We start from the raw sequence: 25,353 nt of genomic DNA, 5'->3' as shown, positions 1-25,353 counted from the left end.
TAATGCTTCCAAAAGATAGCTCTTATGTCAAAAATCATAAACCTAAAACGTTTCAAATCCACTCACTGCAAAGTTATGAGACAAATGTGTAAATAAAACAACACAAGTGGAACTATCTAATGAAAACAGCATTTAAAAAAAAAATAGTATAAACATTGCTAATAAAAGAGGTAAGTCCAAAATAAAATAGGGAAGTCCAGGTAATTAGCTAAATCAGTTACTTTTTGTCAAATTATCAAATATTTACATTTCTATGTTTTACCCTCCGATATCTGTTCTTAAATAGGAGATCTGATTGAAACAGCCTTTGAAATAAGCATCAGAATGAAACCTTTAGAATAAAAACCCACTAATCTGTTCAAAATGGTAAGCCTGAGATCATCTACATAGTTTTCATTATGTAGATATAATTTAAATAGGTAACAGTTAGTTAAAATTGGCATGGAAATGAAGAATAATCTGCGAATATAGACTAAAATGAATAATAGATTATTATCCCAGGAATTTGGGATAATACTGGTTGCTTTTAGACAGCCAGCCAAAGACCAAGAGGACCTTGTTATTAGCTTATTACATTGTTCACACAACACACTACTCTAGTGAAGGCCCGATTTTAATATTGCTGATAACATAGCACTTTGTTGCATTTTCTACATAGCATCTATCTTCAGCAATAAGAATTTTTCAAAAGACTGAGAAAGCCCCTAATTTCTGAGATTTTCTTCAGCAGTAAGATTTTTCTGAAGGTTTGGAACGTCTCCAATTTGTATTTTCCAAAACATACCTAACACAACAAGGAATAACTTAAGGCGGGCATTTCAAGTGCCAGTAAGAAAATAAGTGAAGACTGCTTTTTGGCTAAGCTACAAGTTCACAATTATCATGGTTATTCCATTTCTTCTGAAATCCTCATGAAATCTGCCATTTATTCTAATATAAAAATGGAAATTAATATGATCACAAATCTACTGATGAACTTAAAATTCCCTCATGCATATTAAAATGCAGACTTGTCATATATTACAAAGATCATAGTCTATGTAGTAAAAAATTGGGTAACATTATGTGAGACAATGAAGCCAACTCTTTCATTATTCCTAATTATCATGTAGTTTGTGATCATGAGCATACCAAACAAAAAGGTAAAAGTGTGAATATATCCTTTACTTCATTTTGACCAACATTTTCACTCCCCTCCTCTAGATCTTTCAGTAAAGTTATTTGTTTTATAGCAGTCTTAAGGGTTTACAATTTTATCTCTCTCTCTCTCTCTTTTTTTTTTTTTCAGAGAAAGAGTCTTGCTCTGTCACCCAGGCTGGAGTGCAGTGATCTCGGCTCACTGCAACTTCTGCCTCCCAGGTTCAAGTGATTCTCCTGCCTCAGCCTCTCAAGTAGCTGGGACTACAGGCGTGTGTCAACATGCCTGGCTAATTTTTGTATTTTCAGCAGAGATGGGGTTTCTTGTTGCCCAGGCTGGTCTCGAACTGCTGACCTCGTGATCTGCCCACCTCGGCCTCCCCAAATGCTGGGAGTACAGGTGTGAGGTACTGCGCCCGGCCAATTTTATCTCCTTTTATTTCTCCTGCCAGATCTCTGAAGATGTTAATGAGTACACTAATGGTATAACAAGCAACAGGAAAAGTTAAAGCTGTAAATAATCAACAAGCTGGAAGAATCAAGCTCTGTGTAGAGAAACTAACTAAATATTTCAACAAGACATCTCATTTAGGTAGTCACATTATTCCATTCAGTGAAGATAAGCACAAAACATACCTGCTTGACCAGTGGTGATACTGACAGCCGCAAAGAGCCTCTGGGATCGGCTTAAGTCAGAAACTCCATTTACAGCTTCAACTTCAAAAGTATAATTAGCGTGGGCTAGCAGGTCCATGACAGTGACATAGTTATCCTCTAATCCAGTCTGCTGGGGCATGTATCCAATGTTACTCCCACACGGAACACATTCGCCTTGCTCCCAACTGCACCGCTTACACAATATTCTGTAGGTCACATCGTTTCTTCCTCCATTGTCTGCAGGAGGACTCCATTCCAAACTTACTGTGGTTTGGTTGATGTTGAAAATGAGGTTCTGTGGTGCAGATGGAGGCCCTTGGGAAACCAAGAATAAATAAATAAGCAAAAACAGAAAAAAAAACAAAAACATGCAAACAAAAAGAACAAAAGGATCCGTGCGGGGCATTAAGCTTAGTGGCTCAATTACTGAAGAGAAAACGAGTTGAAATGCTTTCTTTCACATAAACATTTCATTACCTTTACTAGAGAAGCTGTATAAAAGCCTCCTTGAATTCACTTGGCAAGAGGCTTTATTTATTTTCCTTTTAATACGTCAAAATGAAAACAGGATAACAACTGTCTTTGTACTTTTGCCACAGTCTTTAGCTATTTTTCTTCCAAGCAATTAAAACAGTACAGTTAATTCACCTAAAAAAAACAGCTGTGCAGTAGTTTAAAAATAGTTCTCCTTTTAACCATATAACGGGGAATACATTTATTCATTTTAATGTACTCAAGAATGATTTATAGCAATGTCTGAGATTGGCTTTGGATTTGGGTCTCTCAAACATTCACTAATTGAAGAACCAGGATGTGAAGTTTGCTCTATTTAGTGAGATCTGCTGTATTTAGTAATGGAATTTTAATTCTGAAGCCATTACTTTTTAATAACATTTAATATTCATGCAAGACCCTAGTAACTTATTTATTTATTTTTTTTGAGACGGGGTTTCATTCTTATTGTCCAGGCTGGAGTGTAGTGGCACAATCTCGACTCACTGCAACCTCCGCCTCCCAGGTTCAAGTGATTCTCCTGCTTCAGCCTTCTGAGTAGCTGGGATTACAGGTGGGCGCCACCACACCCAGCTAATTTTTGCATTTTTGGTAGAGACAGGGTTTCACTATATTGGCCAGGCTGGTCTCGAACTCCTGACCTCAGGTGATTGTGATCCACCCGCCTTGGCCTCCCAAAGTGCTGGGATTACAGGCATGAGCCACTGTGCCTGGCTGACCCTAATAACTTTTAATTTTACTTATGATTCTTATGAGATACATGTGAAAAATGTTATTAAAATGCATCCTAATTTTGCAGACATGGAAATAACACCAAAGTTCATGTAAGATATATTTATATTACTAAACCTGCTTATGAAAAAAATATTTTCTTATCTTAATATTTTAAAATAATTTTAATATTTAAGTATAATTAAGAACGTATCACAAATTCAGTATCTGTTTCATTGATGTCACAACAGTACAAATGAGTGGAAGGGATTGGAAAGTCCTTCTTTACTTTCATAGCACAACTCACTTGTGCATGCAACGTACGGTGGGTCAGATGGAGCCCTGTAATACCCATCTTCACATTCACATCTGGAGGAGCCTTCTTTATCAGAAAAACTGTGAGTTGGACAACGAGAGCACTGAAGATCTTGAGAGGAAGACTTGTAGAACCCACGGCCACAGGCTGGGTATGCAAAAGAAAGCAAAAATTGAGACATGAGAGCAAATCGATCTTTAAAGAAAAATTGCATTACTTAGCAAGGAATCAAATATTAAATTTGATGTACGAAAAACAAGCTCTTTATGATAAAATATTCATTTTAGGGTATTTCAGTAGCCAAATGTTATGATAGTTCATTATAAAACAAAATAATAGAAACAAAATGATACAGCAAACTTGCACCTGCAGTTGGCATCAGGCCAAAGTCTACAGCAGAAAACTGAATACAGGCATAATTTATTTAGACAAAACCTTAGAACATTTAATTCTGATATATAATTCAAATTTAACTTTGATTTCAACATAATTAAGTTGTTTGTTGGTCTGCATTAGAACACTCCAAGTTATGTTTTCTTAATATAATATAGCTTTAAACTAACTTTTGACATGTTGATTTGGTTCATGTTGAAAAATATTAATGTAACTTTAATTACTAGACTAGAAATAATAACTATGTAAAATTTTTCACCTGAAAAATGATAGAACTATATTTCCCCAAATTTTCAGGAAACTCCAAGATACAATTTCAACCAATTTAAGTTATAAGGCAGGTTGGTTTCCACTAAGTGAACTTCTTTGTTACTAAAAATAATGAAATCCTATGAATAGGAGATGGCTGCACCACCAGAAACAAGGGGAAAGCCATCAACGGCAAGTAGATTATGGCCCTGTTTGTCCTCTGCTGAGAGAGGGTTAGGGTGCAATCACACTAACACAGCAACTGTTCTCAGCAATGAACAGAGATGGACAGAGAGCATTTCTGCCACCTCCTAATGAAGTTGTTCTTATTCATTTAGATTCTGTAATTAAATCCAGTAACGGTGTACCATTTAATATCACTGGACATTTCATATATTTATATTTATCTTCAATGAAAACTTAGCAAGTTATTTTTTCATTATTTCAATAATTTTTATTAATATATTATATATTGAAGAAATTCCATCTATTCTTCATATTTATTAAATTTTAGTAACCTTCGTATTTAGCAAAAAGAAAATTATATCTATGAACAAAAGTTAGGGAAAATTTAACATAAATAAAAATTTAGCATTTAATTTATTGGCTGAAAGTTTGTTTAATATTCTCTACTTGGGTATTGTGCAGAAAATTAACTACGTTTTTCACTCTGGGGGACATGGAAAGCAGGAATAATCCTAATGTACTGAGATGTCATAGTTTCCAGAAAACGGTTGAGTCATCCCTTAACTTCTGTTCAAATGCTGAATTTTATTGCACAATTTCGATATATTTGGGAGCTCAAAATAATTTAGGGGGCATTAAGAAAGTAGATTTACATTAACAAGACAGATATTTTATATAATTTAAAGACTCAATTTAAAGATATGTTATGTTGTGAATATAGAGCCATTGATCAACAGATGGAAGAAAGATAGATATATAGATAGATAGATAGATACATAGATAGATAGATAGATAGATAGATAGATAGATAGATAGATTTATACAGGACTAAAACCATCTCATTGTAAATTTATGACCCACTATTGCCCTCAGAAGCCAGTTGACTATGTTGTCTTTAGTTGGCTTCTCAATTAATACAACAGGAAAGCAGTTACAAAAAACATTAGGCAAAGCAGCATAATGCATCTTCACTTGCTTTCAATAGCAATTATTACAAATATAAGGCACACAGAGAACAATGATATTGATTACTAAATATTATAACAAAAATATAAAACCTTAAAATGTTCCTAAAGATATGATCTTGTCACATTAAAAAATAGGGTTAACAGAAAGGATAAAGCGTTTAGCTTAGACGTCTGGGATGGAAATTCTTCTTTTTTAAAATATTCACTGTACCTTGCTTTATGTATTATTTGCAATTCAAAGATCAGAGACAACATTCCATAAAACACAGAAGGCAACGCTTTACTCACAACTCTCTGTCTGAGACATCAGGCCTGGAGAAGTAAAACAAACAACCAAAGTAGACATACAGACCAAGAAGAGGTGTGTGCTGACAAGTTTTTGATGACATTGTGTGTATGTTTACTGTTTTACAGGGCAAGGAGATTATGGGGGGACAATGGCAACATGATTTAACATTTCCAAAATGATGTCTACTATTGGAATTCCTCAGAATTCTCATTCTCCTGATGCAAATAAAAGCCTCTAAATAAAGGCCGATTCCCTTTTTCCCACAAATGAGGTGCAATCCTTGCTCAACTTACATGATTTCAAGAATCTATATGATACCTAATGCAGAGAAATTTCAAACTCTTATCACTTAACTTTCCAATTACATTGAATTTTGTTACCCTTTTAGCAGATGGGAAAACAGATTTAAAGCAAAAGTAACCTGAGTTCTTCAAATAATTCTGTTTGTCTAGAATAAAACTAGATTTAAAACACAGGACTACTGTCACTCAGCCTTATGCTATTCTACCATCATCATTTACTGTTAAATGAGCCAAACTTTGACACTTACGTAATGGGACTCATGGGCTTTAGCTACCCTAAAAATTAATTTTCAGTGGATCCTTTTTATTTGTATTATATATTTTTACTAATTGAAAGCTATTACTTTAACTTAGAAAGCTATGAAATAATATCCTAACATACCTTAAGAAGCGATATTAAACTGATATTCTCAATTTCACTATGAATTTTGACACTGATGATACCCGCACAATTATGGAATATATGTATGACTATCATTAAATAGATAAAGGCAATACCGGAAAAATGTGATCATAAAAGTCTTAACATTTTTTCTTTGAAGTAATATTTTGCCTCAGTTCAGTTACTATTGAAAATAATAAGTTGAAGCAAGCCAGTTTTCATTTGATCTCAAAGGAAACTACCAATTTAGAGTGATTAAAAGTAAGTACAAAAGCGTTGGAGCAATGGTGTTGAGAGCAAAGCCAAGAACATGCAAAAACAAAAGCGGTACTTCTTAGGATAACAGTGATCCACTGGGTGGAAAAAGATTGAGAAAACAGTAACAGATGCTCTTAAAATTAGAAATTGTGATAAGATATCTACACAAAATACCTACAGTGAAATACTCAGTGAGATAAAGCAGGGTAAAGTGGCATATCTGAGAGATACATACATACAGGAAAGTTAGATGAGCTCACCAACTACTCCCAGAAAAGCCACGTGAAAATCGAGGCAATTTCTCCTCTCTCTAAATGCAGCTGGTTTTCTGGAAACTACTAGTAAAGTCTTCAGAGGTAAATGCCTTCTGAAACCTTAGAGATAAATTCCCTTCATACATAATTATGAAATATACAACAATAACATTCTAGGAGTTGTGCAACAGCAGTTTTACACATTTTTCCTCTGCTTTATTTCTCAATTTGTTCAATAGCACGTAAACTCAAAGCAAACTTTAATTGATATAGCATGTGCCCTTTGATATAGTATGTGTTCTATGGATAAAGTTAGTTACCTTAAGAAATATAGTATTGGAACTGTGTCTTCTGATGTTTTTGCTTTTCTAACTGAACATTGTTTTAAAAGTAGTGTCACTATATTTATAAAAATTAGGGATACACATAAAATTTGTTTTAAATATTTAATTACTTTTGTAAAAATAATATTTCACCTCTTATTTTAATAACAGTATTTTTCCATGATATCATGAAGGCCTAGGACTGATTCTTTTGACTGTTCTTTTAGTCCTTAGGGCCTTAATAAATAAAATAAGCTCATTATCCTAGAGTTAAAACCTGTAATCTCATCAGATTTCATATGTTAAGCAAGTTTTTGCTTAGTCTGTTCTTTAAATGCAAAACCATCAAAGAAAAAGGAAATCTAGAAAATACATGAAACTTCTATATACCAGAATAATAATATTATTTACTGCAATATATCTACTAAATTATATTACAACACATTAAATCATAAGATCTGCTATATTATTTACTGTTATGAAATAAATGTAGTTTATTATATTTAATCTCAACTATTTAAATAATATATTACGCCACAAAATTGATTTAGATAATATTTTTAATTCAAAATTTTTAACAAAGAACATGAAAGGCAATCAGGTTTCCCATTTATAAATTAATTATTTAAGAATAAAAAAGCACCAAAATTCTGAAATCAAATATATTTAAACATACAAGAGAGTTGATACCAAAACCTTCTATGCTGATTCTCCATTAAATTCTCCTAACAATCACATATTCCATAGTTGTCTTGAATAGATGTTTTGTTTAAGCAATGGGATGCCAGGCCTCTGAGTCTATACTTGGCATTATGCAGTCGGTGGACCAATCAGGGTACTCGTATAACAACTGTAAACGAACAATCCTAAAGGCCATCCAAAAGCCATACATTTCCATGCCTCTTTAGCTTAAGCAATTAGGTAGTAATGGAATGTATCTTGTTCCTGAATGGGGGTGCAGATATCCATACTTGGTCCAGTTCTTTAGGTTTATGACCTATAGGTGCATGCTTGGGAGAAATCTTACCTGATTATATTTCTAAGGATCCCCCTTCCCACAATCTTGTTGCTAGAAAATCCACCTACTTCTAGAGTTCTTTTACAGCCAAAAAAGATTTCCTGATCCTTAATGGACTCATTTTTTGGAAGTCTTAAGCACCAACTTTTATCTCAGACATACTTCACACCATCCTGAACATTAAGGCACTGATAATCCATATCTTGCTTGGCTATCCTCCATGGATGCACATTAGGAAGGCTTTGATAGGACACCAATGTCTTGACTCTATCACAATAATTGAATCATTATTAAGGCCTAGACATTTCTATATTTTAAAAAAGTTTTACAGGTGTTCAGAACCAACATCCTGGAGGTTCCAGGTATTTTCTTGGACTATCAAAGTCTCTAAAAAATACATGATAATAAAATATCTCCCCTAAAGCACTGAGGAGGTAAAATTAGATATTATCAAGAATTTTTTAAAAATGCAAAAACTAAAATCTATCAATAAGCCAATCAAAAATAGGCAAGGAATCTGAATTGATGTTTCTCCATGAAAGCTATACAAATGAGTAATAAGCACATAAAAAATGATGTGCAAATGGCTACTGAACACTTCAAAAGATGTTCAACATCATTAGCCATTAGGAAAATGCAAATCAAAATCACACATCCAGTAGGAGGGCTATAACCAAAAAGATAACACGTGTTGGTGAAAATATGGAGGAATTAGAACCCTCCTACACTGCTTGTGGGAATGTGTGCAGCCACTTTCAAAAAGACTACCAGTTCCTCAAAAGAATAAGCATTGTTACTTACACTCAAGATAGATGAAAACATATATGCACACAAAAACTTGTACATTAATCTTCATAGTGGAATTATTCATAGTAGCCAAAAAGTAGAAACAACCTAATGTCCATCAACTACTGAATGAATTAAATCAATGGAATATAATCCACCAATTCAAAGGAGTTAAATACAGACACATAATACAATATGGATGAATCTTTAAAACATGCTAAATAAGAGAATCCAGTCATAGCAGACTACATATTGTATGATTCAATTTACATAAAATATCCTAAATAGGCAAATCGATAGATGCAGAAAACAGATTAGTAGTTTTCAGAGGATGGGGTGCTAAGCAAAAATGGCATTTGACTGTTGATAGATACAAGATTTATATTTGGGGTAATTACAATGTTATAAAAATGATTTGCAGTGATAGCTGTACAACTCTGTGACTATAACAAAAAACCCATATATTGTACACTCTAATGGGGGAATTGTATGATACGTGAATTATGCCTTAATAAAGCTCTTATTATAAAATCCATCAGGGCTGGGCACAGTGGCTCATGCCTGTAATCCCAGCACTTCAGGAGGCCAAGGTGGGCAGATCACCTGAGGTCAGGAGTTTGAGACCACCCTGGCCAACATGAAGAAATCCTGTCTCTACTAAAAATACAAACATTAGCCAGGCGTGGTGGCAGGCACCTACAACCCCAGCCACTGGGGAGGCTGAAACAGGAGAATCATTTGAACCCGGGAGGCGGAGGCTGCAGTGAGTCGAGATGGTGCCACTGCACTCCATCTAGTGTGGGGCTTAGGTGACAAGAGAGAAACTCCGTCTCAAAAAACAAACAAACAAACAAACAAAAAACAAAAAAAAACCGTACCTTCATATCTGAACATTTAAATAGGCAAACATTTTTTTAAAAAAGTAAATTTTATTTGCTTATATTAGTTTATTTTTCTAACATATATACTCTATATGCATCAACTGTTATAAAGTTGCAATTAGGTAAAAGAAATTACCTATGTACAACTACTGTGTACTCACAAAAATTAAAAACTGAAAGAAATTACCTATGGATTACTTTTAAGACTATTAGAAATCTATTATCAAGGTATTCTTTTAATCTATTTGTTAATTTAGTATGTAGTTTTTGAATTTCATAAATAATAGCTTATCTTTTATCTCAGGAATAATAATTTTATCACTTAAAAATAGTCTTACAAAAACCAAGCTTACATTTAGGAGAGATTTTTGATTTATACAAATACTTGTGACTGAATTTCTGAACAGGTATTAAACATTCTTATTTTTCACCTACATTACTTTGCCAGATGAGGGCTGGTTTCCTCCTCCCATCTCTCCACTTCTCCCCCATGAGTTAACTGAATACAACTTGACTCAGCTTCCTCAGGTCTTACTCCATTTCCAGACCTGTGATTTTAAGCACAATTGAACTTTTTCTGAAGGAATTATGTATGTCTGTGTGTAAAATATAAGGCTTTGCAGATGTTTCCGGCCACAGTTATGCAGCTGCAAAGAGTTTATTAATTATGAACTATAAGTAGATTGTTCCGTAATTGAAACTTTCTGGGCTTTAACATTATTGTAAAATCTACATACAAACGTAGTTAAGAATTCTAATGAATGCTGTTATTTTATTTATTGCAGATGAATATTTATCTTAATTCAGGCAACGTCAGTCTGTTTCCATAGGAGCTTTCAAATATTTGCGTCATTTTAATATCTATGTTTCTATAAGGCAAAGGGGAAAGCACAGCTTATAGAAATAGTACTCCCACCGCTCAAAGAACTGACCTCATCTGGGATGGACAGATCCAGAATCTGTATTTTAATCCTATTGACTGTACCTCAGTGGGAATAATTTAAAAAGTCTGCCTAAAATACAGACCTCCTGTCACTAATATGCTATGATTTTTTATGTTGAGAATGAACAGCGGGCAGGGAGGATAAAAACAACATGATGTAATGAGTATATTACGGTTTGTGAAACACCATCTCTATCACCCTGGAACTAACATGCAAGAGTTTAGAAAAGATACCATGCAGAATATAAATGTTTTCATAACAGGTACTTAAGTGCTTGATGATTACATGGGGATTTTTAAAACTAACAAGAAAAACTCATTTCGAGGCATTTTACGTGTGTGTGTGTTTGTTATTAATTTGTGTTATTTAATTGATTATTTGATGTTTTCTTACTGTCATATAGTAGGAAAGAAAAACACGTAAAATAAGAAGCTTTAAAAAGTTTTGCTTTTAAAGTTTAGAATGTAAAATGAAATGAAACAAAGCATTATGTAAACACATCTTTACTTAAATTTTCAGAATATGTTAAGAATCTGGTTGAGGTCTGGACTCTTTATTTCACCAAATGATCACTATAATTCTGATGTCATTACCCAAATGATAAAAAAGACAAAAAAAGTCGTTAGAATTTTCTATGATTCTTTTGTTATGTTTTCTACTTTATAAATATGAGCCTATGTTGAAGAGGTACTATGATACAGCGAAAGAGATTCAGATTTTAATTCAAAGGATCTGTGTTCAAATCCACTCCACCATTTACTGCATACAATTGGGACAAAGTCACTTCACATTAGTCTTCTACTTCCTTATTTCCTTGTTAGCTCTAAAGTGCTATAGACATAGTAGTTATTTTTTATATTTCTATCTGCAAATGATTGTTTATAACAATAACACAGTAATCAAATATCTAGCTGTTAAACTACCTTCCAATTGTTTTAATTGAAATGCTATCTGTAAAAAATGTATGTTTCGGGCCGAGCGCGGTGGCTCACGCCTGTAATCCCAGCACTTTGGGAGGCCGAGGCTGGCGGATCACGAGGTCAGGAGATCAAGACCATCCTGGCTAACACGGTGAAACCCCGTCTCTACTAAAAATACAAAAAATTAGCTGGGCATGGTGGCGGTCGCCTGTAGTCCCAGATATTCGGGAGGCTGAGGCAGGAGAATGGCGTGAACCCGGGAGGCGGAGCTTGCAGTGAGCCCAGATCGCGAGATCGCGCCACTGCACTCCAGCCTGGGTGACAGAGAGAGACTGCGCCTCACAAAAAAAAAAAAAAAAAGTACGTTTCTACCATCATCAGCCTAACCACCCCTACAAATATGCCATATAGAAACAGAGAGTTCACCCACTTAGTCTTTCAGAGATGCCTTAGCAAGCAACAGTGTTAAAAAACAAGTTCTACAAGGCCTGTCCTGCATCTGCATGGCACCCCTGACGGTGCCTGATTCTTGTCAGAGATTCGTCTGCCTACCGGTTTACCCCTAGCTTTCACTGTGCCATTGTTGCTGAACCCTGCCTGTATTTCTGAAGATGTGCACATTCATTTTGGTTCATGCAGATAAGTATCCAGAAATAGAATTTTTAAGTCATGTAAATTACTAAAAAGAATCAACTTGTGCAAAAAAGGAAAGATTCAAAATGAAATGCAAACCCTTCTGGATGTCACTCAATAATGTCCTCATAGGTTTTCTCTGAGAGTTCACCCTATAGATTAAAAAAAAAAATGAACTATGAAATCCCAGGATCTAGTAACTGGAAAGGAAAAGTACTAAAATAAAGTACTTTTAGCTCTAATTCAAGTCTGTGACAAAACAGTATTATTCTGGGGTTCCCAAGGACTAAAAATACTTAAATTAGGGGAAGTTAGCTTCATAAACTCAAACATTATAATATTTACTTGTAGGAACTTAAAAGTATGGCTTATTTGTGACACAGCACTATTTTATGCTACTAAAAATCTTCTTTGAGGACACGCCTTTATGAACAAGAGGCAACAATTAGGAGAGTTCTTACCCCACAATTAGTGTTTGGAAGATTTCAGACAGGAGGCACAATTTTCAATAGCATTTATGCCACTGCCAAGTTTATTTTCAAATTGTTCTCTTATATTTACTAAAGTACCATACATTTTGCACATCAGTTTTATTATTCATTCTCATTATGAAAACATACTGAGAAGGATTAGAGAGTGTAGGCTCTATGTTAAAAAATATGAGTGATAATTCCTCTTTTTAAGTATCATTACATTTGCTGTTACATAATCATTTTTAACACATTTATCAAAAGATAAAATTCATAGTTTGAATGATAGACACTGTCAGTCTCACTATATAAGGTCTGACTTCAATGATCCTAACGAGGCAGGATGGCTTGTCCTTATATATCAATTATAAGACTGGCTGCTCTCCTAGTATGCATTCGCTGTGTGGCCTTTACAAATTTGCTCAAGTTCTGAGTCCAGTTTTCCCATATATAAAATAGAGAAAATAATAATAAGACTATCTTATAAGATTGTTATGAATTACAGTGCATAGTTCATGTGAAGAACTTAGTATGCTGCCTGGAACAGACTAAGCACTGAATAAATAGTTAACTGCTGTGACTATTTTACAATGTCAATTTCCAAGCAAAGTTTTGATACCACTGTAGTACCCCAGACAACCTCTGAACCACTTTACCAAATGTGTAAGCAAATAAGAAATACAAATTAGTTATTAACCAAATATAGGCCAGTATTCATTCCTCTACCAAATAATTACTATTTGCATACTGTACCTATTACCGTGTCAGGCAGGCAATGGACCAAAAAGGTATATCAGCTAAAAAGACAAATAATGATGATCTCTAAACACCAATTATCCTTTTGACCACTAGCTTCAAATGGTATGGATAATCAGTTGATTATGAGCTTAAGCTAATTAAATTTCTGATATTTAATAGTAAATTACTTCTATAAATTATAAATATTGTACCTTAATTTGTATCTTTTACAGCATGCCCAATTATCTCCTATTTCAGAGGTGACTATAAACTCTAAAGTCACCTTTCCTGCCAAAGCTGTAGCATTTCATCAATGTGAAATGAGAAAACTACTCAGCACAGTTAGACACGCAGGAAGTGTGTAGGGACACATTATTGACCAATTATATATAAACTGGTGAGCTATCTGTGGCAGCTATTGGCTTGATTTTCAATGAGGCTAATGAAGGATCTGGCAATATCAGAATATTCTATAATGTCAGGTTACTTCAAGTTCATAAAAATTGCAACTTTAGTCCAATTCAAAGGATTAAAATTAGACTATCTTGTGAGTGGCTTGTCAATAATTAATTTTTCTCCCATGATATATTTAAATCTATATATTCGTGGAAAAAGCCTTGAAAAATCCATAGCTAAAAAGAAGATAATTAATTTCATCTTAATTTCATAAAATAAAGACCTGTACTTCTATGCACAGCAGTCCAACACATGGGCTTTTCACTACCAGTTTTCTGCGATAATTTTAAAAATTATTAAAGCAAAATTGTTAGTTAAAGCAATCTTTCTGGCTATTTGGTTGAAGACTCTGTTTCCTTATTTAGTCAGTTATAAAATGTGGATCAATACTAAGACTTGTGAAGCAAATAACCCTAAAGCCCTTTAAGGCAATTTGAACATGTGTGGAGGTAAATAATCATTTCTTTTATGTCAGTGGAAAATTTTCTGGAGATCATAAAGAAATCAGTTTACCCTGAAGCATGACGTATTAAATGGATGCATCAGGACAATGAGTGTATTCACTCAATCCTTGATTCTTAGAAATAAAAGAAAAAAAGAAAATAACAAGCAGAATAAATCATGACACTACAGTCGTGGAGCTCGATCCATTTTTAAAAAAAAAAAAAAAAATAAAAAAAAAAAAAAAAAAAAAAAGGAGAAGGAAAAGAAAAGGTCACACACGCACACACATACTTGCAAGATATATAGAATTTTTAGAAATAAGCTAGTAAGAATTCTGACTGTATTTTCATACTTCCCACTCTTTCATAATAGAAAACCAGTTAATTAATTGCTGATTTTTACCTCCACACCCAAGCAAATAATTTACCACAGCTCTCTCTATCCATATCCTATTAACTTTGCATCCACAGAATTTTGCAAAACGACAACGTAGCCACTAGCAGAATATCATTTAATTGTTTTTTAAAACAAACTCTGCAGAAAAAGTAGCTACGTATGTAAGGAATAACCCTACATACTTTCATTCTTTTTAAAAGAATAACATCCCTTCTTCATGAATCAGTTAAATGCTTTACCTCCTCCATATTTTCTGACCTCTTAAGCTACTTAGGAGAACAGTTTCCTCAATACAACATACCATCATTATGACATTCACACCGCCATAATTATTTCTTTATGCATGTGTCCTCTAACTCATTATGAACCCCTCAAGTTCAGAGATTATAATATATGTATCCATGGATTCCCAAAGCCTAGCACAATGTCCAGCACATAGCAGGAGGTTAATCTATGTTTACTGAATGGAAGAATGAACGAATTTTATTCATCCTCCAGCATTATGCATCTGGTGACACCATCCCACTTACCAAAGGTTAATTCACTGACACCACTTAGTAAATTTTTCATAGTAATGGAACAATAGGACTGATGTGCAGTGAAGCCTTGGTTACAAAAGTAAGGAGAGATACCTCACGGGCTTTCAGTCTTTAAGTCTCCTTGTTATGCTGCACAGGGAGATAACAGCACAGCCATATTTAGATTAATACTTTAAATGATTTTAACATGATTCTGTAAGAATTCTTAATACAGTAACAAGAAAAAGTATCCAAATGAGATTAAAAGCATTTTAGGAGCATATAATTGAGTATCTTCTTTGAACACAGGGGAGAAAAGGTCCAAGAGAAGGAAAACAACTATGCTGAGAATTATAAATTATAACAAAACTATAATTTCAGGGTTGCTTCCAAGACAAAAATTTAAAGAATAATAGTTTTTACCTACTCTGGATTATTTAAAAAACTGTTTTTCTTTAAATACAAGACCTATCCAAATTCAAAAAAAGTGATATTCTAGTTTTAGGTTACTGAGAGTTGCCATACAATAAGTACACAGTATTTTCATTTCTGTTGGTAATTTGGAACTAGACAGGCCACTATTAAAATAAATTCTAATAATTAACGTTTCTATTGGAAAACAGAAATATCACTGATTCTTATGAAAAATAATTTCAATTTATTTCTTACTGGCTCTCTTTTAAATCTTTAAACAATTGTAGAGTAAGCAAAAAAACTAATTTAAAAACAATGGGATATTACATCTTTTGTTTTCTTTCATTATAAGCATAAATACACATATATATTCACACACCCTTCTGTACATTTGGTTTCCCATTACATTTCATATGTCTCTAAGATATATTAATTCATTTCATCTATGACCTACGGAGGGGCACGACAAAACTAAAGGTGAAAGCTTATTTATATGTATATATACTACTTTACTTTTTTCAAGTTATAAACCAGGCAAAACTGTAAAGTACCTTAATATTCAGAGTGAACTCAGAAAAAGCACAGTCAGTTCTCTGTATCCACTGGTTCTGCATCCATGGATTAAACCAACCATGGATAATAAATATTTGGGGAAAAATAACAAAAAATAATACAACAATAAAAAAATACAAATTTTAAAAACAACACAATATAACAACTACATGCCTATAATTTACATTGTATTAGATATTATAAGTAATCTAGAGATTATTTACAGTATAGAAAAGGATGTGCATAGTTTATACAAATATGTATACATATTTGTAAATAAATACACTTATTTGTATACAATACTACATTTGTATACAATAATGGCAAATACTATGTATGCCATTTTATATAAGGGACTTAAGCATCTGTGGATGTTGGTCTCCAAGGGGATCCTATAACCCATCCCTCCTTGATACTGACAGGCAACTGTAATGACAAGCGCTACAAAGTATTAGACTCAATACCTACATGTGCATATATTTCAATCTGAAATAATTTAGAAATTTAGAAGTGAAATACTGTTTTCTCACAGGAAATGATGATAAAGTAAATGTGCATATTTCCAAATAAAAATGCACTGAAAGTTCTTACAAAGGAAATGAAAAACTAGAATATAATGATTGATTCTATCTCTATATTAATGATGCTATAAACGAATATGTATAGAGAGCTGATGGTACCTTACATCTTCCTAATTAATTAGTATAAATCATCCCCAAACCTGACTAAAGATTTGAAAATGTCAATTTATACTAATCAGAAAACCAGAAATAAGGAAGGGAAAAAATCAGTTCAAAGATTGCACCCAAATGAAGTGGTTAAGAACATACAGGATAAAAGCAGATGACAGATTGTGAAGACATACTGTCACAGATGGATACCAGGTGGAATGGATCAGACAATATTTTTAGAATCGATATCTTTTTCAACATTTAAGTTAAATTACCCTTTTGGATAAATGTTCAACAAAAGACTGATAAGATAACTAGTTTTACGTGCATCTGAATAAACAGAATATCTAAAAGCTAAGGGGTGAATGATTTATTTTTATATTACTTAGGAATAATCAAGCATTGTATAAGAACTTGTAAAATAAACATTTGTCAGTGGATGAACACCAATGATAAAGGAGGTATCTGATGCTTGAACATTTCCTTTATGCTTTCATTTCATTTCACCATAATGAGCATACTACCTACGGCACAGCAAAACAAGGGGTAATACTTGTCAAATACCAGCAATTACAAAAAGGGGAGTTACAACCTTGTAAGAGTATGACTATTCCTTTTGCCATTTTTTTAACATGATTATTTTGCAGTTTAAGTTAGCAGCTGTTTAAATGAGAGGCTAGAAAGTGAATCTTCTCATGCTACAGATGTTAAAAAATAATGTCTAGACATAGAGTGAATAAGGTTTTAAGGTTTTTGATTTTCCCAGGCTGAAATCCTACTCTTATCATATATTAGTGTTGAATGCTATAAAATATTTCATAAAATTAGAATTTAGAGAAAACAATTTTTAGCAAGATGAGAAGCATTGCTTTTTGCTTGTTATTTCCATTACATCTTTGCTTTATAAATTTTCCTTCTAAGTTACGGCCTCAAATGGCATAGGTTGTCCAAACTTGTAAATAGTTTTCTGTTTGTTGATGAAATGTGTTGAGTGGCTAACTCCAAAGCATTGTGCTTGCAGCTATAACAGCCTAAGTGCTATTCAATATGGTTAGTTAAACATTCCGCTTTTCACATGAAAAATATAATAGTTAAGTTCATACATTGGCTTTCCCTTAATATCTATATCATTATTTCATTATTTTTTTAGTAAATTACTTCTTCCACTACCCTTTTAAATAAAATTATACTAAAAGGAAATGGAGAATTCTGAAGATGTAGTACTTTCTTCTGAATTATGGTATACACTCTTACAATTTAGAGTGCATGTCTTCAACAATTGTCAAAATAGTTATCTGGATTAAAATACATACATTTTCTATTCAAATATTTAATTGTAATACGTGATTACATAACAAGATATATTTTTATTTTGACATATAGTCAACAATTATAGTAATATATCTTTGGAATTAACAACTAGAAATCACTAGTTTTTCTATTTAATTTTATTAATATAATCACAAATTCTACTTTATTGCTTCAATATCAAAAGGGAAAAATAACAAAGTTAACAGAAATCTCCAAGAGCAATAATTCTTGACCTTTTCTTAAAATCTAAATGTTCTGTGTAAAGTAATTGTTCAATAATTTGGTTATGTGAAAAAATGACTTGAGTCAAGTATGAAACAGAAGCTCTGACTTCTTAGAAATGGTGAATTCCATAGGGCCGGTCAGGGAAACTTGCATGTAATTTAGTACTTTTACACTGCACTTCTTATATTCAATATCATTTGTGAAAACTGTATGGAATAGGTTCTCACTCTTGCCATTAACTTCTACTCTTGATTCTCTGGATCTGATATTTCATGGATTTGCCAGCTGTTTACCATATAGGATTATCACATAGTATTATGTGAGACAGTTTAATTAGAGAGCTTAGATGATGGTATCAAGATTAGTAGTATTTTTAGCTCTCAGGATTCACCAACATCTCCAAAGTTATTTTGGTAGAATGACAAAGGTTTATGCTCTATTTGTCACTCTTCTTTTTTTTTTCTGGTGTATTCTCTTTTGAATAATCACAAGATTAACATAAGTGTACCATTTACTAATGGATTAGTATATTGCTGCATGTTTTACAAAAGGTAAAAAAAAAGTCACTTCAAAGCTCATTTGACATATCATACTAGTACATAAAGGAATAAAGCCTTTCACAGTATACCTCATGTTTCATAAATACATCAATTAATTTTCAGAGAAATAAAGCATAACAATAAATAAATAAAAATGTATAACATGTCAGAAGAATTATTAAGAATGTAGCAGAATATTAAATTCCTAACCAACAGAGAGCCTCAAAATAATATGGAGTCACACGAAAGGTATCTATCCAGAGCTTGTAAAAAAATATTCAGGTCAAATACAGAGATAGTTCTATCAAGGAGTACACTATGTAGTGCTAACTTCCTGAGAAGAGTCATTGCAGTTATATTTGCTAAATTTCCAAAACACATCACCTCCTTAGTGAAGCCATATCTGACCTCTGGATTAGGTAACTGAGTCCCTCATCTGTCTTTCCATTCTTCTGTTTTAGCACTACAGAAAAGAATAGAGATATGAATTTATATACATAGACAAATACTCTACGTTTCTATCTCTCTATTATCTATCTATCTCATGCCAAGTGCATGATACCCTCACTAAAACCTCGCAAATCATATTTTTCTAACTAAATGTAGAAGTGTCAAATATATTACCTTTATATTTCACAATGTAATCTTTGTAAGTCTTCCTTTGAAGTGTCATGCCTTACTAGCGAATCTTTGACACTGCCAAATATGTTGGTGTTTTACGTATATTTATAATCATCATAATTTTATTTGCCAAAATAGAAGAAACTTGCATCTGTGAATGCATACTGACAGTTAAGAAAAAAATTAAACAAGAGTGGAGACCAGTCCTTCAGACTGCTGGCTATGGAGCCAAAGACCTTGAGTTCAACTCCTGAGTTCAAGTGCTAGAACCATCATTAGACCACCAATAGGAAACTGCCTTGGTTTCCTCATCTGTAACACAGGAATAATAGTGACACTTTCCTTATAGGATCACTATGAGGATTAAATTAAGAACATGTAAGAGTGTCTGGCACACAGTAAGTAATTTACACGTATCAGCTAATATTATCATAATTATTACAGTAAAGAATATCATTTTTAAAAAGATAATATTGCTTCCTCCACAACATACAAAAATTTCTGAAGAATTTTTAACATTTTTTAAAACAACCTGCTTAACTGCCTCATTATATAAACGATGTAGCTAAATGTCTGAAAGTTTCAACTTAGAAATTCCTTTAATAGTTGCAACAATTAAGGAAACAATGTATACTGGAACCTTTAAAATAATATTATTTAAAAATCTTCATTTGAAAATAAGCCTGTTTTCCTTCTGTTACTGATCTTACTCTGTTTAGCATGTTATTTTGGTAGAAGTACAACTCTAAGTATGCCAAACTCATGTTCCAATATGTGTAACTTGAAATGTAAAACCAAACAACAACAACATTAGAAAGACTGATAAAAACTCAGAGAGGCCAGGCATGGTGGCTCACACTTGTAATCCCAGCACTTTCGGAGGCCAAGGTGGGCAGATGGCTTGAGCTCAGGACTTTGAGACAAGCCCAGGCAACATGGTGAAACTCTCTTTCTACAAAAATAATAAATAAATAAATAAGAAAAATAGTGAGATGGCATGTGCCTGTAGTTCCAGCTACTCGAGAGGCTGATGAAGGAGGATCACTTAGGTCTGAGACACAGAAGTTACAGTGAGCCGAGATCACGCCACTGCACTCCAGCCTGGGCAACAGAGAGACCTTGTCTCAAAAAACAAACAAAAAAACCTTCAAGAATTGAAAGGCTCAATTAAAAAAAAAAACTCCTAATAGGCAGATAGTATAGATAAAAAATTCACTAATCAAAACAGTAAAGAAAAAAAAGGAATAGAGTTCTGTGAAAATACAACTTACATTTGAAGTCATTTCGTGCTTTTTCTTTGCTACCCTAAACAGTGATGTGTCTCTACACAATTTGCTATTAATCTGCTTCCCACTTAACCTGAAGAATCTGACAATTTTTTTTTTCTTAAGACATCTAAGAAAAACGAAAGCTCCCATTTTCCTCATTCATGATCACAGAAGGAAAATATTTTAGAGTTTCTTTCACTTTTATCCCAGCCAGTGAGTCCACAGAAAATTCATTATAAAAAATCTATGCCATGTGGACATGGTAGAAGATAGACAGAAGGAGGTGGGGGATGGTCATCTCATCATTAATGAGTATGAAAATAATCAAGAGAGGAAGAGAGAGGGCACACTGCTATACTGTCACCAGTAATTATCAGGGGACACATATTTTGTGTGTGGGGTTTCATTTTCTGTTTCTTTTTTTGAGACAGGATCTCACTCTGTCACCCAGGAGGAGCGCAGTGGTATGATCACTATTCACTGTAGCCTCAACTGCTGAGGCTCAGGTGATTCTCCCACCTCAGGCTCCTGAGCAGCTGGGACCACAGGCATGAGTCACCACACTGAGCTAAATTTTTAATATTATTTGTAGAGACAAGGTCTTGCTATATTGCTCAGGTTGGTCTCAAATTCCTGGGGTCAACTGATCCACCTATCTTGGCCTCTCAAAGTGCTGGAATTACAGGGATAAGCCACTATGCCTGGCCCATTTTCATAAACCAATTCAGCACTGAAAGTCTGCCACCAGATAACTGACATGAATTCTTTGAGAACATATCTGATCCTCATAATATATGAGAACAGAAACAGAAGATTCTTCTTCCAACTACAGAAATACATGTAGCTGACTGTCTGGAAAATCGTGTCCTTCCCTTATAAGGTAACATTTAATGTCTTCCATATCAATGTATTTGAACAAAAATAAAGTAGGTTGTATGCATAAATGCATACCCAAATGGAAGCCCCACATTTGAGGAAATACAAGAGCTCTTCAACTCTTCAGCCCTGGGGTTCAAGTTAAAGATTTGGGCAGACTCAGGTGTGTTCTCCTTCCATCTTTGAGGAAGACCTTTAAAACATAAATTAATTGTCTTTCTTTTCTTAAGTTCTCATCACCTACTCTATTGCTCGGGTATCTATGTTTCCTGAGACAAGCAGCATTGCATCCCTAGCAGTTCCACATTCCTGGAAGTATCTGAAAGTAATCACCTTGATGCTTTACATTTTACATATAACCACCGTGAGGAAATAAAAGATCCATAAAAAATTTACATGAGAATTACAAGGCTCCAACACTTTACAAATTTTCTTATCTATGTAATCTAATTTCTAACTCTCCAGTGCAATAGTTTTCAAATGAAGGTGATTCTGCCCTGTAGGAAACATTTGCAAATATCTGCAGACATTTTTCATGATCATAACTGGGTGTGGAGGAGGTCTGTAACTGGTATCTAGTAGGTAGACATCAAGCATGCTGCTAAACATCCTATATGACTTCCAGAACAAAGAATGATCCTGTACAAAATGTCAATAGTGTTACTGCTGAGAAATTCTGCTTTAATACAAACAGGTATCAGTTTTACTTCTAGGCTCCAGGTATCTCCTTGTAATAGAGCCCATTCTAACTAAACGAAATAAATAATGGTTATTGCTAGTTTTTTTTTTTTTAATATTTAAACAAAAAAAATATAATTTCATTAGAAAAGTTAGTTTCATCCTTTAAAATATTAGGTTTTCTCCAAAGTTCCCTAGATGATTTGCTTGAAAAGTAACTCTGAAATAATTCTGTGAAATAAGAAAAAAGGTTTGAAAAACTAAAAAAAAAAAATGTGCTACATAGATTTAAGTTGACAGAACCATTGTTGTTTCCACCATCCCTTCTCTTATATCAGTATCCCTATTTCAAATTACAAAAGGAAAACCAGAAGAAAATTTCCCTCCAAATTTGTCATTCCTTTAACAGCAGAAAACTTAAAAGTTTCTACTTTCTTCTACCTCTCATATCAAGGTAATCAATTCCTGTTTGTTATTCTTTTGACACTCTCATTACAGTAACTCTGTGTGTCAAATCGTTAACATACCTCACCTCATTTACGATCCTACATTCCTGATTTGTTTCAGTCATTTGCTAACTCATTCAACAAATATTCTGGGTACTTCTTATGTTCTTATTATGCTAAGAACCAGACCCCTTCTAGGAAGAAAAACAGACACAGTTCCTGCCCTCATAGACCTCTCAGTTTGTAGAAAGCCAATAATAAATGAAACCATTCTAATAAAGCATTAGGTGTTATGAAAGGAGATCACTGTAGAAAACATGGACAGTTTGCGTCTTTAGTATAACTGAAACATGTAGAAAAAGTAAGAGATATTCAAGAGACTGGAAAGAGACAATTCATTGGCAAATAAATAATAGAGAGGAAAAAGATCATGGTACATCCAAGGCAATGATCATGGTGCCTTGGAGGCAACGTCAAAGTGGCTGAAGTGCCAAATACAAGTGGAAGAGAAGCGAAGGTCAGAGCTGGAAAAAGAGACAGGGAAAGGAGGTAAGATGTTGTTTTTCCTAAGAGGAAAAGAAAGCTATTAAAGGATTTTTAAAAGACAGTGTTACGATAAGACTTGCATTTGGAAAGATTACTCTAGCCATAATGAATTAGCAAGAGGCAGAAAAAATAACAGGAGGGCTTTGCTGGTAATGCAAGATGATAGGTAAGACGACGACGGCAGACTGAGGCAGTACGCATCAATTAGTTTAGCGGGAATTGGACATTGAGAAAATCTTTGATGAGGGAAATCAAGAGACGTTTAAGATATTCCCTCGTCTCTACTCTTGTACTTTTCAATTATCCAGAATACACCAGCAGATTCCATTTTAAAACACTGGAACTTAAAATGCATTTTGATTTACAATTGCAAGAAGGGTCCTCAAGCATCATATGAGATACGCAAGACAAGTAAAGTTCCCACATTAGACAGATTACAAAAGTGGAGTCTCAGAGAGATTAAGTAACTTACCAACTTTTGAAATATGACTAGGTAGTAAAAATAGGCTTAGAATCCAGTCATTCATTTCTGAATCCATTTCTGTTTCTAGTAAATTATGCTGCTTCAAGATTTAGAATTCTAGATTCTGGATTCTGTTTCTAAACTTCTGGCAAAGTCTTGTGTTATTTGGTGTGTACTGTAAAATCTGGTACTTCATTAATGTCAAGTACAATTTTCTAATCATTTCATAAATGTATACATTTATTCACTAGCTATTCCACATAGAAATAGAGATGAAAAACAAACATATATTGAATATGGCTGAAATGAATAAAATTATAAACAAGTATTTATGTTAATATAAGTAATACAGGAAAAAGAAATACGTTAGCATTATTCAAGTAAAAATTGTTACACATGGGATAGTTGGTGCTATGATCAGAACATAAATATGTAATGAACTATAAAAATCAAATTTGCTTTAATACAGGCTTACTCTAATTGAATGTTAATTCCAGTAGGTAGAAAGAAAAATTAAAAATTTGAATTGCCTCTTCCTCCAAAACATAACTTTGCTTCCCATTTAATTAAATTTGACAAATAATTCTATGAAATGTTTTACATTTTCAGCTCTAGATTTGGCTCCAAAAGTTATAGTTGGTCATTTTGCTATTATGAAATATGAATATTTGAGTCACAGTTTAATAACTTAACTTTAGAGCATTATAATAACTTTTGTTAGGGAATGTAGTTATCAGTTACATGAAGATCAATTTAACTTGGGATACAATATGTAACAATAACTTTTTATATTTAAAAAGCAAAAATACGCAAGAACACACTTAGAAATGTGATTGTTTTGAAAACATAAAATATGTAGAAAGAGAAAGCCAAAAGTTTTATATGACCAGTGATTATACAATCAAACCAGGAACCTTTCAAGAGTGAAAAAAGAGCTAGTAATAACAGCAGAATTAATGTCAACTTAATCACTAAAATAACAATAAAGGGAAATAAACGAGTTCTTGAAGTTATAGTGATGAGTCCATTAATAAAATTCATTCTAAATATAGTAACTAAAGACATACACCTAGACATACAGCAGGCATACACCAAACAATAGCCTAGACATACACCCAAGTCCTGAAATTTAGAGATTTTGTGAAATTTTTTGCCTTGAAGCTCCTCTACCAATGCTTTTAGGAGTTAGAATCAATGTATTTCCCAGTATCAATCTTCTCAAAAACAAGTTGAAAACTGTGAAATGATTTTGTTTCTTTGTTTTTAACATTTCTCCATACTAACTAAAGCGCCCTGATTTAGTATGAAGAATCTGGGTTTCTTGCCTCAGTGACAAAACAGATTTCATTCTCCAGTAACATCTTTAAAAAATCTATTATTAATCCATTTAACTCTTTTCGATCTGTAGAAGCAGTGCCCAATTATCTTAGAAAAGCAAAGAGTAAAGACCAAACACCTCAAATCTAATAAAATCTCTCATAATTCCTGCACTCCAGTTCTAAACTGCCACAAGACAAATAGTTTGGTACAGGGAAATGAAAATATAGTTTAAGTCAAACTGTTAAAGGCATGAAATGTGAACAATAACCACTTACAGTATA

The 25,353-nt window shown here is 33.4% G+C and overlaps 1 protein-coding gene across 6 annotated transcripts in view; it reads right to left on the bottom strand.

The window, feature by feature from the left end:
- Positions 1-25,353, bottom strand: part of EPHA7 (EPH receptor A7) — a 179,911-nt gene that overhangs the window by 115,016 nt on the left and 39,542 nt on the right. For all 6 annotated transcript variants that reach the window (XM_011987207.1, XM_011987209.1, XM_011987206.1 and 3 more), the window contains exons 4-5: positions 3,326-3,481; positions 1,774-2,109 (exon numbers count right to left, since the gene is read on the bottom strand). In XM_011987207.1, coding sequence (XP_011842597.1) covers positions 1,774-2,109; positions 3,326-3,481 — 492 coding nt within the window. The remainder of the gene's footprint in view (positions 1-1,773; positions 2,110-3,325; positions 3,482-25,353) is intronic.

The sequence above is a fragment of the Mandrillus leucophaeus genome, unplaced genomic scaffold (genome assembly GCF_000951045.1).
Source record: "Mandrillus leucophaeus isolate KB7577 unplaced genomic scaffold, Mleu.le_1.0 Scaffold303, whole genome shotgun sequence".
Lineage (NCBI taxonomy): Eukaryota > Metazoa > Chordata > Mammalia > Primates > Cercopithecidae > Mandrillus > Mandrillus leucophaeus.
The sequence above is the reverse complement of the archived record's forward strand: the minus strand, read 5'-3'. Positions and strand labels throughout refer to the sequence as shown.